Source organism: Semicossyphus pulcher, unplaced genomic scaffold (genome assembly GCF_022749685.1).
Source record: "Semicossyphus pulcher isolate SPU_LCO1_2020_fin unplaced genomic scaffold, fSemPul1.0.p SCAF_1, whole genome shotgun sequence".
Taxonomy (NCBI): Eukaryota; Metazoa; Chordata; class Actinopteri; order Labriformes; family Labridae; genus Semicossyphus; species Semicossyphus pulcher.
Window position 1 is genome coordinate 8063558 of NW_027211603.1, and position 15248 is coordinate 8078805.

Consider the following 15248-nt stretch of genomic DNA (forward strand, 5'->3'; position numbering starts at 1 on the left):
TATCATCTATATACTTAGGTGATCAAGCAGTTCTAAATGTCTTTTTGTGTGTACTTAAGTACCTTTGGACTAAAGTGGCCCTTATTACTGATTAGAATTGACATTTAAATAAAACTCATTATGAATTCAAAGATAAAACCGCTGGAATTCATAGTGAAGAATATTAATACACACACACACACACACACACACACACACACACACACACACACACACACACACACACACACAGGCTACATTATCAGGTACACCTGCATATAAAGCAGCCAGCCATACTGCATGTCTTCAGCTGCAGACAGAAATGGTGGTGAGAGAAATTCAGTTTTTCAAAATAAGAGTCAGGAACATAAAATGCCTCCGACAGAAGGACATGCAATCATGAACAAAGGCAAAAAGACACTTTAAACATCTTTTCTCTTCATCTGTCAGTATTTATTCTACACATCTGTATGATATGATTAATAACAGAACAGGAAGAACTCAAGTTTGCCAAGAAGCTTTGGATAATCTTCAGGAGTATTTGCAAATGTCCTACAGCGCGGTCTCTTACAGGGACATATTTATTAAACATGTGGCTCTGTTCTGCAGCACAATGGATTTGAGATGGAAGATAGCTATGAGTAAAAAATGCAAACTTTTCTGCTTTGAAGTCCAGCTCAAATCCCCTTTAAACTTCACTATTTGAAGTTTAAATATTGTTCCATTTATTCTCAGTGTTTTTTATTCTTAAAAGGAAGAAAGAAAAGGTCCAGAAACAGGGAGGCTGGGCCGCGACAGGGGACCATGAGACAAACATGCACTGAAGCTCCATGGGCAGGGAGTGATAAGTCATGATGATGGATTCTTTCCAGTTTCTATGGAGAGCAGGCATATCCATCTGTCAGGCATGGTGCATGATGGATACGCCTGATGATGCATAATGCCGAGGCGAGGTGGCAGACTGCTCAACGTATCGGTATTTGCTTAAACACAACTGGATCTCAACTTTATGAAAATGAGTCCATCCAGCGCCAAAGCCCCAGGCTCCCAGTCTCAAGACAAACTGTCAAACTTGCTGATCAAACATGGATCAGGATACGGTTCCTGCATTGAATATTTCATGACTCAAAAGTCTTGAGAAATGCGTTTTAGTTTACTGTTTTTCCAGCTTGAAAATGGGCGAGCCAAAACCAAACATTGCCTAACTGGCATTATGTCACCAGCTGGAGCGTTAGGGTGGGGGTGGAGCAGGATGGCAGAAGCCAGATGATTGGCTGTAACAGACTTCTGACCAGTCTCACGAAAGAAGACATACATTTCTCCCTTTTTGGTTTATTAATTTCTTCATAAGCACACACATGTGTACTGGAAAGTTACTATTACTACTACTAAGTGAGAAATTAAAGGTTTTCATCCTTTTGAATCAACTTCCCAATCAGTACAAGGAAGGTTTAAGCAGCCACTTCTTTCACATGACCTCAGCTGATCTTGTGTTTCTCTTGTGATAAACCAGACTTCAGGCAAAAAATGTGCCAGAAGTGAAGCTGGCTGCTGCTCAGGCCTGGCAGAGCACCACCAATGTGGATACCATGTGTCTGTAACTATGTGAGGGTTTGAGACTTCAGAAAGTTCATGTCTGCAAGTAATTAACGACTTAATATCACATAAAGCGTCTTCTAAAACGTCTATTTTTGAGCGTAAAATTACTTTCAGTTTCCTCAACAACAATCAAAATAACATTTAAAAGCTTATGTGGGCTAAGATAAAACTTTACTTAAGGTTTCCTTTGCAGGTTTAAAGTGCTAATCTCGAAGATTTTCGTTCTCTTTGGCGGCACCTATGGCGATAAACGGTAATCGCAGAAGCACACTTCCCAGATATCCAGACAGTGTTGCATGTGTGACGTCCACGGTTAACTCTTTTTTCACTTATTTTTGAAGTTGTATCTGTAGTCATCGATCTTTTCTTTGTTTGTTCAGCCATAGTAGTTTACCGTTTACTCGCAACACTTGCAGAGACCGGAAAAGCAGCCGCTTAGCTCCGCCTACCCTCTCTGGCAGACCAACCACTGCTGGCTGATGGAAAACGCGTCACTAACTGGGCGCTGCTTGTGATTTTTTCTGCGAAAGTTGCACCAGACACCCAGTCTGTGATACTGCAAATGCAAAGGCTTTCATCAGTGGGCCACAGGCTCAATCACCATTGTGTTACCTCATTTGGCGATAGATAGTGACTTAACAGACATTTATTTACATGAAAATCTTCAAGATTATCACTTTCACAAAAGCAGTTTTTCCCTCAAGTGGGTCCTCACTTTTGTTAAGCCCTGCACACAAACAAGGACCCAAACACGAGTGACACAGTGCACAGCCCTGCAAGAGATTTGACACCATTCCTCTGACACACAGGTGGCTGCACTGCAGCAGTAAAGACAAACACGCAGACTCCACAAAGTAAACATGGATACAAACAATGCAGGGTATAAAATACCTGAAAGAAATCGGCTTTGGGTGTTTATAAAGAATTCAGGAAATCAACATCTTTGTTGAACAATAGACACAATAGGATTTGTGCCGGATAACATAAATGTAAACATAACTTTTGTTTGTTTACAAGGAAACTCCACAGGGCACCTTTAAGCGCACCTGCTCAGTACAAAAGCCAGCTACTCTGGTGAACGATGCAGCTGCAGCTAAACGTATGCACGCAGCATGCTGACAAGGCCAGACAATAGTAGAGTCAGTGAGATTGACATCTCTAAGAGTCTGACTGCACAATAACTGGGTCTGAATTGTTCCAAAAGTTATTCTATCTTGTAGGAAGCAGCTTTTGAGATCTCGGCTCGCTACAGATTGCAGTTAACAGAGACGAATGCAAAAACATGCAATCATTGTTACTTTTGTTGGTGGAAATACTTTGTTCAATGTTCCAAAACCAAGGCCAGACACATGTAACTAATGGAACAGAAGTCTGTCACAGAAGTGGTGAACAGAACAGAATACATGCCCACGTGTTACCACGTGAAGCAGCAGGAGACCGTGCTGAGTTCCACCCCTGACAGCTAGGATGAAAAACATGAAAGTGCACTGGACACCAACCAAAGGATCACCAGAAAAGAAAAGGATGAAGAGTGACAATTCATTTCCACGGTCTCACTCGTGGGTCAACAAGCCTCTTGGCGAGACATGGAGAGAGCAGAAGAAGCAATGGCCTCAATCAACATGAAAGCATGGACGGTGTCAAATGGGTTTCACCGTCGATACAGTGTGACGCATACATTTATGTAACTCTGTTCTGTAGATCTAAACCCAAAGAAGCTTCATTTAGATTATGTGGAATAAGCAGGATACATTTGATGCAAAGAATCTGCTGGAAGCTCGTGGTGCTTTCAAGTCCACATGGGACAAAATCTTATAGTATTGTTTCCAGCATCGTTGTGTTTGCATGATTAGGCCTTTCAGGGGACTTGTTTACTGTTGCTGAGAAAAGAGTTGTAAAATGGTAGAACACACCACAAGGGCACCTTCTTTGAACTTGCTGCAGGCAATGTTTGCTTACTTTAGTGGGGATTTTATTGATCTTCTTACTCACTTAAAGTCGTCCCTGCAGGTGAGATTTGCCAAGCAACCTGTCTTTAAACAGAGAACTTAACAGCGATGTCTCTGTGGGAATTTGATCCACTTGAAAATAAAACAACCTCACAGAGAGGTTTGATTTTTCAAAATAAAAGCCTTTAATCAATAGTAAATACATTCATGCATTTTAATCAAGTAGAAACCTGCATTAATTCTCAATGCGACTACAAGCCTGGAGGCACCTTAGAGGGGACTCCATTGATTTTGCACTTCAAAAGGCTGTTTACAGGTCTTGACTCTTGGTTGCTACTACTGCATATGTTCTCGTTAAACGTAATAAAGTGAAGTGTTGGCAGAGCTGGCTACTACAAGGATGAAAAAAACCTAGGGGAAGGGAAGCAGCTTAAGGCTAGCAGCTGGAGGCTATGTTAGCTGGAGGCTGTGTCAGCTTCTGCTGGCATCACACACACACACAACTCTCCGACCACACAGTTGGCATTCCAGTTGCTTTCTCGGCTGTTAAGGTGCCAGGTTAACCTTCTTTCATCTAAACTTTTTTCAGGTTCATAGCAAGTAAAAGGATGCACGTGTTCATGAGAAACTGATGGTGTGCAGGAGCCTTTACAATCCTATCTATTAGGATGCTTTTGTTAATATGCGATTGACAGTTGTGTTTGTGCTACATGGAAATCCTCTTATTAGTCATTGAACAGACCTAATATGAGGCAATATTACTGCAGCATTGTGAGGATGATGTGTCAAAGATTAAAAATGATTTCTGAACGCCCTGATGAACAGAACCGTTAACGTGTCCTTTAGCTGTCAAAACATTTGGCAGGGCAGAGCGTGAGTGATTGGCGGCCTTTGAAAGAACAGTCTTTGAATATGAGCTTGCACATACACTGACAGGACTGTCACCTTGTTCTTCAGCTTTGACTGTTAAACAGTGAACACTTTCTTTACTGAAAAAAGGGAGGTGTTAGTGAAAAGCCTGTGGGTGATTTTGCATGCATCTGTGGAACAGTATACAGTGTGCACCAATGCCTGGAAATGTGGTGTTTAAGGCGGAAAATTTGTGGTTTTAACCAAATGTCAGACAGACACATCTTCTGGCTGCAGTAAAGAACTGAAGTTCAAACTCTGAGAAGAAGAAAACTACAGACAGATTCTAAGCTTTGTGCACCACGCTGAGTAATGCAACACATTTGGTTCATTACCTTTTATTAATGACACAGAGACGATGTTACACGCTTTTATCTCATTACGCCTGGATTACTGTAACCGCATGTTCACTTGCCTTAATCAAAAAGCTATTGATCGACTCCAGAGAAAACAGAACTCAGCTGCCAGGCTTTTAAGACATGATCACATCAACTCCTGTTTTAGCATCTTTACACTGGCTCCCAGTATGTATTACTTTTAAGTCTCTCCATGGCTTTTCTCCCAGATACATCTCAGACCTGTTAGCACTGCACGAGGCGACACGTACACTGAGATCCTCGCACAGAGGTCTTCTGTGTGTTCCAAATGCCAGACTGAAGACTAAAGGGGACAGAGCTTTTGTTGTGAAGGCGCCGAAGCTCTGGAACGACCTGCCCGAGGAGATCGGTTTCCAGATCCTTTTGAATTTTAGACTTTTAGAGTTTTTTTAAATGAATTAACTTTTTAAAAATGATTTCTTATTTCTAATATCGGCCTTTGACTAGATTTAATTACTGTTTGGCTTTGCTGCCTTCGTAAAGCACTTTGTAACTTTGTAACTGAAAAGTGCTCAATAAATAAAGATTATATTTTATATTACCGGCAAATTATGTCCCCAAAGGAAAACATTAACATCTGTTTTATCTAAGAAGATAACAATGTGAGTCTGTTTATCTCACTTCATTTTTATTGCACCCTAACTGCAAGGTAATTATTGTTAAATTAAAATTAAATTTAATAAAATATTTTCACACAAAACATAGCGACACTATGCTGTTCCACTTCTTTCCCTCACCTCTATTAGACCCACCTGTGTTTCCTGGAAAATCCATTCAGGGTGTGAAGCTGTCTAATTGAAAACCATGAAATAGTCAGATTAGTCTGAACGTTGTTTTGCAAAGTATTGATCATGACTGACCTATCTGCTCTTTATGCAGCCTTTCTGCAGCAGCTGCTTTTAATTTGAAAGGCTGTTTAATACAACTTAAAACAGACAAGCTTAAAAGTTACTCACCAGTCCATCACAGGTGCTTATGGCTGCTCTTCCTCTAACAGTGGCATGATCCAACACTTCACCTAAGTAATGGCACTGCGATGATCCAGGAGGACGGATCTCGGCCCCTTCCAGGCCACCGTACCTCCTCTCCGTCAGGAAGCCTGGGGCGAGCAGGTTCGGGTTGAGGGTGAGGTTAAAGTGCAAACTGTGGCCGCCGTGCCACAACTGGTAGAAGACTCGATCCAAGTCCGCCGGCCCCTCTGAGGCTTCCCGGCGCTGGACGCGGCGAGCGTGGTGAGACAGGAAGTTGGACAGGAAGTGACCTCTGGCATCGACTCTCGTGGGGTGAACGACTTCATACTGAGGGAGGAATCTCCCTGTCATCGGCGAGGGGGGAAGAGAAGATGAATGAGAAGACGGGTTAGTAAATCATGGGAAAGGGGAGGGAGATTAAATAATTATGTGGCTGTAAAGCTGTAAACAAACTGTGGAAGCTCTAAACAAATCCATATGTGTCTCATCTGTCATTTTTATGTTTACATACAGCTGCACTGTTTACAAAGGAACACTGCTTCAAACTGCATTCACCATCCTTTCACTTTGTACCCTCAGCAAGTGTGATAAAGTCAGTGAAATTATTCCTCTGATAAAAATAATCCTCTTTAATATCCCTGTGATCTGAAACAGCTGAATCAGCAGCATGAAAGGAAGTGTGACGGGGATCTCCCTTTAGTGAGCGGGGGTAAAGACAAAGTCCCCCAAGAGGAGGGCTGGTTAGTGGCTCTCTGATGGGAGCAATATAACTGATGACTGTGGAGCACATTTGTCCCACAACATCATTAAGTTTGTGGCAACACTGAATGTTTCTGATTTAGTTCCACACACTGAATAATCCATGTCCGCTGAATATTTAGTGTGAACTTTCTGTAAACCCACATACAAAGGAAAAAAGTCTGAGGTGTGGCTTGAAAATTAAACAGCAATTAACTACATTTAAAAGTGAAAAAAATGATTTAAATGACTTTTTTTTAGAATGTAACCAGATTCTGTGTAAATAGGAGAAACCAAATGACTAAAATCTGTGACTTTATTGCATTCAAACCAACCTCAGAACCCCCCATCGGCGACAGCCTCTAGGTGTGACAGCGAACTTTCCGGGGTTTCTGGTGTAGCCAGCGGTTAGCGATAAAGGAGTTCTTGCAAAGACTTCCTTTTCAATGCTCTGCATTGTTTACGGTCCGACTAGCAACTTGAGAAGTGAGACTGGAGTTAGAGTTTAGATACAACATCTAACAGCAGATTGTTAGCTCCATTTGCATGCAGACATCTGTTAATAAAGCTTAATAAAAAGCCAGATCATAGTCACATGACCTCGGATGGGAGCCGGTATGGAAGTATGGTGGGTTGTGTTCTGCCCCTTCTGCTCTCCACATTGACTGTTTTTCCTGAATGCAACCAAAGCCTGCTGATACGTGATTGGTCAAAACTCCTCTGACTACAAACAGAAACCTCTTCTGCCCCGTGCCTACAGATTTCTAAACCATTCCAGGAGCTGCACCACTTGTGTGCATACCTGATGTCTTTTCTATATATTAGCAATTACATTCATTTTAGATTCAATTTGGGAAATTAGTAAGCTTATTCATCACCAAGGTAACATTTAAAATGCTCCATGTGTAGCGCACAAACACCAAAAAAGATCAAAGGTTGGTGTCACAGCAAAGCACGACATTTGAGACGATCTCTTGTATCATGAAGACTTCCATCCATCCATCCATTATCCATACCGCTTATCCTGTTCAGGGTCGTGGGGGGCTGTAGCCTATCCCAGCTGTCATTGGGCGAGAGGCGGGGTACACCCTGGACTGATCGCCAGTCAACCACAGGGATGACACAAAGAGACAGACAACCCTTCACACTCATACTTATGGGTGATTTTAGAGTCACCAATGAACTTAACGAGCATGTCTTTGGACTGTGGGAGGAAGGGAGGGAACCCACAAGGAGAACATGCCCACTGTGTCCGAACCGTGTTTTGAACTAGGGGCCTTCTGGCTGTGAGGTGACAGTGCTAACCACTGCACCAAGACTTTCCCCACATAATTATTTCTCCACAATGCCGAATCAATTTACCGCACATTAGAATGACGCTTTATTGTTCTATTACCAGGTGAATTCTCTCATACTCTGGCAAGGGAGGTCATTTCATATCGAAATTGTCGTACGGCTATCTGCAGCAAAATTGTGACATTAAAGGGAAAGATAACATCGCTGACTGCTCTACTGTGGAGTTGTTGGTTCCAAATAATGGGAACAACTTAAAAAGTGCTCAAGAAGTTTGAGTGTGAAAATTTGGATAAACAACAAAGCACTGCAACATTTACAGAAAGTTTTAGTAGTAGTAGTTTCTCATTTTCTTTAATTGTATCTTCACAAAACTACCCTGCAATTTCATGATACTTTAAAGCTTTATCGCCCATCTGTGATACACACAAAAGAAAATACCTTCAGCTAATGTGGCCTTCTGTAGAGGCACAAAGATCGGACTGATAAAGTGGTCAGATTTGTTCTGTACAGCTCACAATGCAAATAAAAGCCTTTTCATTTGTCACAGACAAAGAGCTCATTAATCCTCATAATGATGAAGATCATCAGTGATGTATTAAAGACAAATGAGTATAATTATCTCTATGGTTTCACGCAGCTTTTAGACCAAATAAAACAAGGTCTCTCTCCATGCAGCCCTGCTTAATATTATCAGCTGAAATATTTTCAGGAATACATCAGTGCACTGAGACGCAGGGTGGATATTTTTGGCAACCAGCTGCTTGGAATGTCTCGTTGAATGAAGAACAAGGAAGCACTGATGTTTTACCTTTTGTAAGGTCACTGAACAACATGAGTTCACTTCTGTCCCTGAATGCCTTCAATATTTCAGCTACAGCCCAGGAAGCATTTTGGATTCTGAGCAAAGTATTCTGGGAACAATTTCATTCATCGCAACAATCACCGCCGCCATCAGCCAATCAGCTCGTCTGCCTTTCATTACGTGTTTTTGAAGAAGATCTGGATCCAAACAGAGATTAAAAGAGTCTAAATATTTACTAATAAAGATTTATAGGCCTGTGTGGCCTTGATGGAGGTCTGTGCTCTCCTCTCTGAGGGCTTTAGTTCCATATGTGACGATGCTGTTCATGATTTATGATTTCATTACACATGAAGGACTTTCTCCATGCAGCATCTTAATTAATAAAATACACAAAAGATGTCATTACATCATAACAGGGTGTCATCGTGCACATTCGACTTTTACTGTGAACCTTCTACTAGGGGCGGGTATCACATGCAGGGTTACTCACGATACACGATACATGGCCAATGTTAACGATAATATCACGATACAGCGATGCTGCAATAATTGATATCTTGCAAGACAATCATATAATGATACGATTTGATAATGATTTATTTGGCGCCAGCCTATGGATAATTTTGTTGCACGAGTCAGGACGACGATATATTGCTGTATCGATATATTGTCCCACCCCTACTTTCTACAAACAATTATTTGCCGTAACAAATGAAAGGAATGTGAAATTCAATTTCAAACGTAAATGAATAAGTAGAGGAGATTAGGAGGTGGTTGTCGGATTTAGGGCCACCAAGGGCCTTACGCTGGCTGCGAGGGGGGTCCTTAAAAAATAGTAACACAGATAAATGTAAATCATGTCTAAAAAGGTTTGAAGGTGCTTGTTTTCTTTCCCCACTTTAACTTGTGTAACAACAAAGAATACACGTATTTTGCTACCAAATCACAATGAAATCTTATCAAAAGGAAGCCTTTGTCTGCTGCTCTATTTTGGGTTTTGTTAGTCATCTAGAAATAATTGTTTGGGTTTCCTGGGCCAACTTTTATCACCTGAAATTGTTACCATTTGTCAGGCCCCCTCTCTCAGTGACACATCCTCTCTCAGTGACACATCCTCTTCAATGACGCCTGACAGGCAGCACTTTGCTCTTCTCTGAGGGGGCTGACAACTAACAGGAGGAGACAGAGTGCATCCTCAGTCCTTGTTCTGCTTGTATCTGTGATCTCAGGAGAGGCCTGACTTTTAACATCGACACCATGAGCTACATGGAAGACTGCAGGGGGTCGAGAGGGAGAGCATCATACAAGACTAGAAAAGATGTATTCTCTGATGATACAGTAAAAAGGGGGCTGGCACTCCTATGTTGCAGAGTAGAGTGGAAACAGCTCCAGTTTGAGGAGGCATCCTGTAACTTTTTCTGTTTCCTGACCTTCACTGGTGAGGTCAGAGGTCAGTGTCAGCTGGGATTCTTTATTTTGGCTCAAGGGCAGGCCGAGCAGATGTTTGCCTGCACTGGGCTTGAAGCTTTGATGATTTAATGGAAAGCAGGTCTCTCCACAGCTACCAGGCTAGAGCTGCAAACATTGGCTTTAATTGCTATAGTCAGCCCAAACCTTTGTAAACACAAGTCACAGCTGTCCTGCCCTCCACTCTGAGCACTGCTGGCCTCATTCTGCCCCATTAGATGCGCTCTGGAACTAATGTGCACAACAGCAGCAGATCCAGAAGACGTGGACCTATCATGAGTTTTATGTTTTTGTTTTAGACTGACCTGATTCATGTGACAATCCCAACGCTTTGCAGTTTTCCAGCACAAGAAGTGCGATGAAGAAGTGAATGAGGGAGAGTCCTTGTCCGGAGGCGTGAAGCCCGCAGTCCAAACGGGTCATCTTGTCAGGACGGTAGTTGAAGCATTTAATGGCTTTCTAACACAGCGTCGATTGTCAATTCAAATGATTTCCATCTGGGCTGGATTGACTTCTCGCTTTTGTTGCTTTGCCATGCACTTAAATTCTGACACCTCCAACAAACTTCTCCACTTTAGGCCTGAACATGGTCTGCTTCCACGGGGCGACTTCGGTGCATTCTCGGTCTTTATGGTCAGTTTTTATGTCGGTGTTGGCGTCTGTGCTGCCCCTGTCCTCCATCAGTCTCCCGCCGACAGCCAGTGACAGCTTAAACATTTCTTCTGCAAACTTTCGCAGAGCCACCCCCACAGATGGGTGGACTTAAGACAATGGGCTATCTTTCAGCAGGGCTGCGGGCTTAAAGGGGAATGCTACTCTAAGAAACTGGATACAGTGCTTCAGTCCAACTGGCAGTAGCTCCCAAAACAGAGGTCCTTCGAGTTTTCAGTGGGTCAGATGAGGACCGGTTTCGGTTTTGTTGCATTCACGTCGAGTCAGAGAAATTAGTACAGATAAGAATGTGCATTGTTAGCTCTTCTTCTGCTTAACGAATAAACACATAAGTCTTCTTTAGGGAAACTTTGTAAGAAAACATACTTGAGAGGGGTCAAGCGAGTGTGAAATGTTGAAAATATTAAGTTTCGTGAGGTTCCTGGAAAATCTGCACTTATATATATATGCAGTCATGTTAAAAAAATAAATTTAAAAAAATAAAACAAACGTATGACCCTTTCTGCTCTCCATAGGAGATTATTCAAAGTGGTTGTCTTACAGCAGATGTGACTGAAACAAGCTGAACAAAGTCTGTAAAGAAAGAATCCACATGCTCATTATACTCTACATCATTGTTTTACTTTATTTATCCAATGTGCCTGAGCTTAGTGCCCCCTCTAGCGGAAGAAGAAAGGTACTGTTCATGAGCCGTCCATGAATTCTGATGTGTTTTGAATACCTTCATTTATCGTAAAAGTGCATCCATTTTAATGGAGCCTGGCGCGCTGAAACGCAGCTGGTCCTGATGATGACGCTTACAAATGTGGAGGGAAGTTAATTCTCGTCATTAATATTTTTTATACCTTGTGATAAAGTCACTTTGATTGGTTTTATCATTTAAATTTTACTCTACCTTTTAAAGTGCACTTATTTGCGTTAACAATCCTCAACGTTTGTCGTCAACAATCTTAAAACTTAAAACTTGAATTTACTTCATAAACAGTCGCTTTCCTAAATGTCTCCATCCGATTTTCCATTTTACGCACGGTCCAGGTGTGCGAGGTGCATCCAGACATAAGCCTAATGAGCTCACATGATGTGGTAGCTAAATATAAACTCCCATTTACACGTAAAGACTGAACCAGTCCCTCTCTGAGCTTGCTGCTGTATTCGGGATGCTTTAGTCTCGTTTCTATGATTCCCTGCTTCCCTGTCACGTCTCGTTCGACCAATCGTGGCTCAGCAGAGAAGCGACACACCTGTATAAAAGCAGAGTCCAACTCATAGGATGTGAGACAATAGCCGAGACACTTGTAGGCATGGAGCAACAGTGTGTTGCAGTTTAGCCTGTGCGCGCAGTAGACTGTCTGGTGTGCGCACAGATTTAAAGATGGATGAAATACTGAACTACAGCGGAGCCATTAACAGAAGTTCACCCGGTGATGATAAATTCAGTTTCGAAGACATTGACGTGAGCGCAGACGGCGCCTTCATCCTGAGGATCCTCATCTCCGTGGTTTACTCTGTAGTGTGCGCGGTGGGTTTGGTGGGGAATCTGCTCGTTTTTTTCCTCATGAGGTTACGCCAAGGTCGAAAGAAGTCAAGCATCAATTTCTTCATCATTAACTTGGCAGTGACAGACTTCCAGTTCGTGCTCACGCTGCCCTTCTGGGCTGTGGACACCGCGCTGGACTTCAGCTGGCCGTTTGGAGACGCCATGTGTAAAATCATCCTCTCTGTCACAGTGATGAACATGTACGCGAGTGTGTTTTTCCTCACAGCCATGAGTGTGACCCGCTACTGGTCCGTGGCCTCGGCCCTGAAGAAGAAAGCGTACAGGAGGTCAGGCTCTGTGAAGTGGGTGTGCGTGGTGCTGTGGGTGGCGGCGACATTGGCCACAGCTCCCACAGCTATCTTCTCCACCGTGACTGTGGTGGCGGGGGAGAAACTCTGCCTGCTCAAGTTTCCTGAAGGGCACGACTGGCTCGCGCTCTATCACATCCAGAAAATACTGATAGCCTTCATCATCCCCATGCTCATAGTCTCTGTTAACTACCTGATGCTCCTGCGCTTTGTCAGACGGAGGAGCATGGACAGCAGCAACCCTAGACGGAGAACTAGAATCACCAAATCTGTCGCTATAGTGGTTTTGTCTTTCTTCTTCTGCTGGATGCCAAATCATGCCATCACATTCTGGGGCGTCTTGGTCAAATTTAACGCAGTGAACTGGGATAAGTCATACTACATGGTGCACACGTACGTGTTCCCTGTCACTGTGTGCTTGGCGCACGCCAACAGCTGCTTGAACCCTGTGCTTTACTGCCTGATGAGGCCGGAGATCAGGAAGATGCTGAGCGGTTTGGTTTTCAGAGTCTCCACTCCACCCCACAATAAGGGATGCGCCACGCGCTCTTTTACGCAGGGAGACACTCAGGGAGTCGTGCCTCTGCACATCATGGACAATGGAGAGTACAAGCTGTCCCATACAGACCATAAAGGCTTCTCGAGCTGCAAAATTATCCCATTCAGCAGATAACTTAAGTCTGATGAGAAATGCATGAAAGCTGCTACTTTTTTTTGCTCTGGTTTACCACCTGTACCTGTCATCACTCGTGCGTAATGACGAACGCGCTTTCGCCGGTGTTGTGAAGGACTCACAGGACAGATGCACCATCATGTGTGTGCCACCGTGACATGGACAAGTGTCATTTGAAAATTCTTCATAAGATTTATTGTTGATTCCATTGGTGGAGAAGCTGCTGCGCATCATACATCACCACTGCAGCTGTAAATAGCTTTTTGTTTCGCACCAGTTTCATAATCCCCCTAACTTGCCAGCGAGGGGTGTAAAGAAGCATGGGAACACTGAGATGAGGACAATAATTTTGGATTGTTTTAAATAAAAACACCTTTAATGAAGATGGAGATTAAAACAGAATGAGATGGTAGCCATGTTTTTTATGTACACACTGTGACGCCTGTATGTAAATCTGCAAATAGTGGATATTAAATATGTATTTCTGATTTCTGCTTTTCTGCTTTCATTTAAACAACCTCACTACACAGGTTTACTTCATATCCTCTCACAGGATTGGTAAGTATTGTCAGCTCATATTGTGTATTCTTGACATAAAGAGTATTTATTACATGTTTCCGCTCACATGCACTTTATTACACACGAGGTTTCTCTCACGTTCTAATAAACATTCATGTGGACAGACTGTCCTCCTGTCAGATGGAGCCGGTGCATCTCTAATAGATTCTTTCATTTGGCTCACAGTTATTTCAATTAAACCATCTCTCCTTGAGAAGTGCGATACATTTACATTGTTGAGATTGGCACTTGGACAGTGTACAAATAAAGGGAGAGCACATAGCATAGCTATACATCATGCAGTGTTAGAAAGGTGGATTGAATACTGAAGTCAGCCATTCATCATGTGCATCCTGTATTAAAAATGCTGAATGAATTGATAATGAACACTTGCTGTCTCAGGTTATTAATGGCTGCACAGGTTCCAGCTGACACCTGGCACCCTGCAGCGGTGCAGACTCCTCTAGGAGGACGGAACAAACAAATCACAGGAGAGGAGCTGGAGCCGAGGGCTCTTCTGGCTGCAGGTGTCTGGATCTGCTGCCAGGTCTGTGTGCTTGTTACGTGCCCGAAGGTGTTTAGGGGATGAGGGGAACAACAACAATAAATTTGTTACCGGGAAAGAAAAAGTGAATCCGGAAATAGGGAAAAATTCAAGGAACAACTCAAAACAAGCTTCTGGCAGAAAAATAGAAGCCGATCAGCCGATAAACAATAAACAGAAAATAAGGCGCCGAGAAGACGATCACCCTCCTTCCACTGAAGGAGTACGAAGCACTGCAGTCTGACCACCAGCACACACGCGAGCGAACGATCCATGCAGCTTCCACGCAGCTTCTCTCCCCTGCCATTATACGCCGACATCAGGATTGTTAACCTGTTACAGGTGAGCTCAATCTCACGCCACTTGTAGAGCGCGAGAGGGAAAGAGAGAGAGAGAGAGAGAGAGAGAGAGAGAGAGAGAGAGAGAGAGAGAAACACATACGGCTCCACAGCACGTAACAGTGCTAACTAGACAATTCCCCGTTGGGAAATCGCGAGAGTGGGCTGTGCTGCGCTGCATGTCTGTGTGCGCGTGTACATTGATGCTATGATGCTACTATACTACAATGCAATGCTACAATGTATTCATTTCACCACCTACCATTCATTCTCAGCGTCTTCATCTATGGTATTTGTCTAGACAGACACATTCTGTACTTATGGATAGCCTATAGCTTTGCTAACCCCTGTTGGGAAATTTCCTATGGAGATCTGTTCAGGCCGAGACTATAATCATGCATGTGAAATTTGAAGCTGATATAACATTGTATGTAACAGGTAGTACTGGCTCTTGCCAGTAGGTGGCGCTAAGAGTATGAGCGAAAAATGATTCTGTAGAACTGTTCAGTCCGACACTGTAATCATACATGG

The 15248-nt window shown here is 43.0% G+C and overlaps 2 protein-coding genes across 2 annotated transcripts in view; one reads left to right on the plus strand and one right to left on the minus strand.

Moving 5' to 3' along the window:
• LOC138592714 (A disintegrin and metalloproteinase with thrombospondin motifs 7) overlaps nt 1–10510 on the minus strand; it is an 81593-nt gene extending 71083 nt beyond the window's left edge. Inside the window, exons 1-2 of the mRNA XM_069663579.1 lie at nt 10393–10510; nt 5770–6128 (exon numbers count right to left, since the gene is read on the minus strand). Of these exons, the coding sequence (XP_069519680.1) occupies nt 5770–6128; nt 10393–10510 (477 nt within the window). The remainder of the gene's footprint in view (nt 1–5769; nt 6129–10392) is intronic.
• A 1621-nt stretch (nt 10511–12131) lies between these two features.
• Nucleotides 12132–13277, plus strand: rxfp3.3a2 (relaxin family peptide receptor 3.3a2). Its single transcript, XM_069659472.1, has one exon. The coding sequence runs from the start codon at nt 12132–12134 to the stop codon at nt 13275–13277; it is 1146 nt and encodes a 381-aa protein (XP_069515573.1).
• Nucleotides 13278–15248: the final 1971 nt, after the last annotated feature.

Coding starts and splice junctions, on each gene's coding strand:
- rxfp3.3a2 (XM_069659472.1), top strand. CDS start 12,132: ATGGATGAAATACTGAACTACAGCGGAGCCATTAACAGAAGTTCACCC.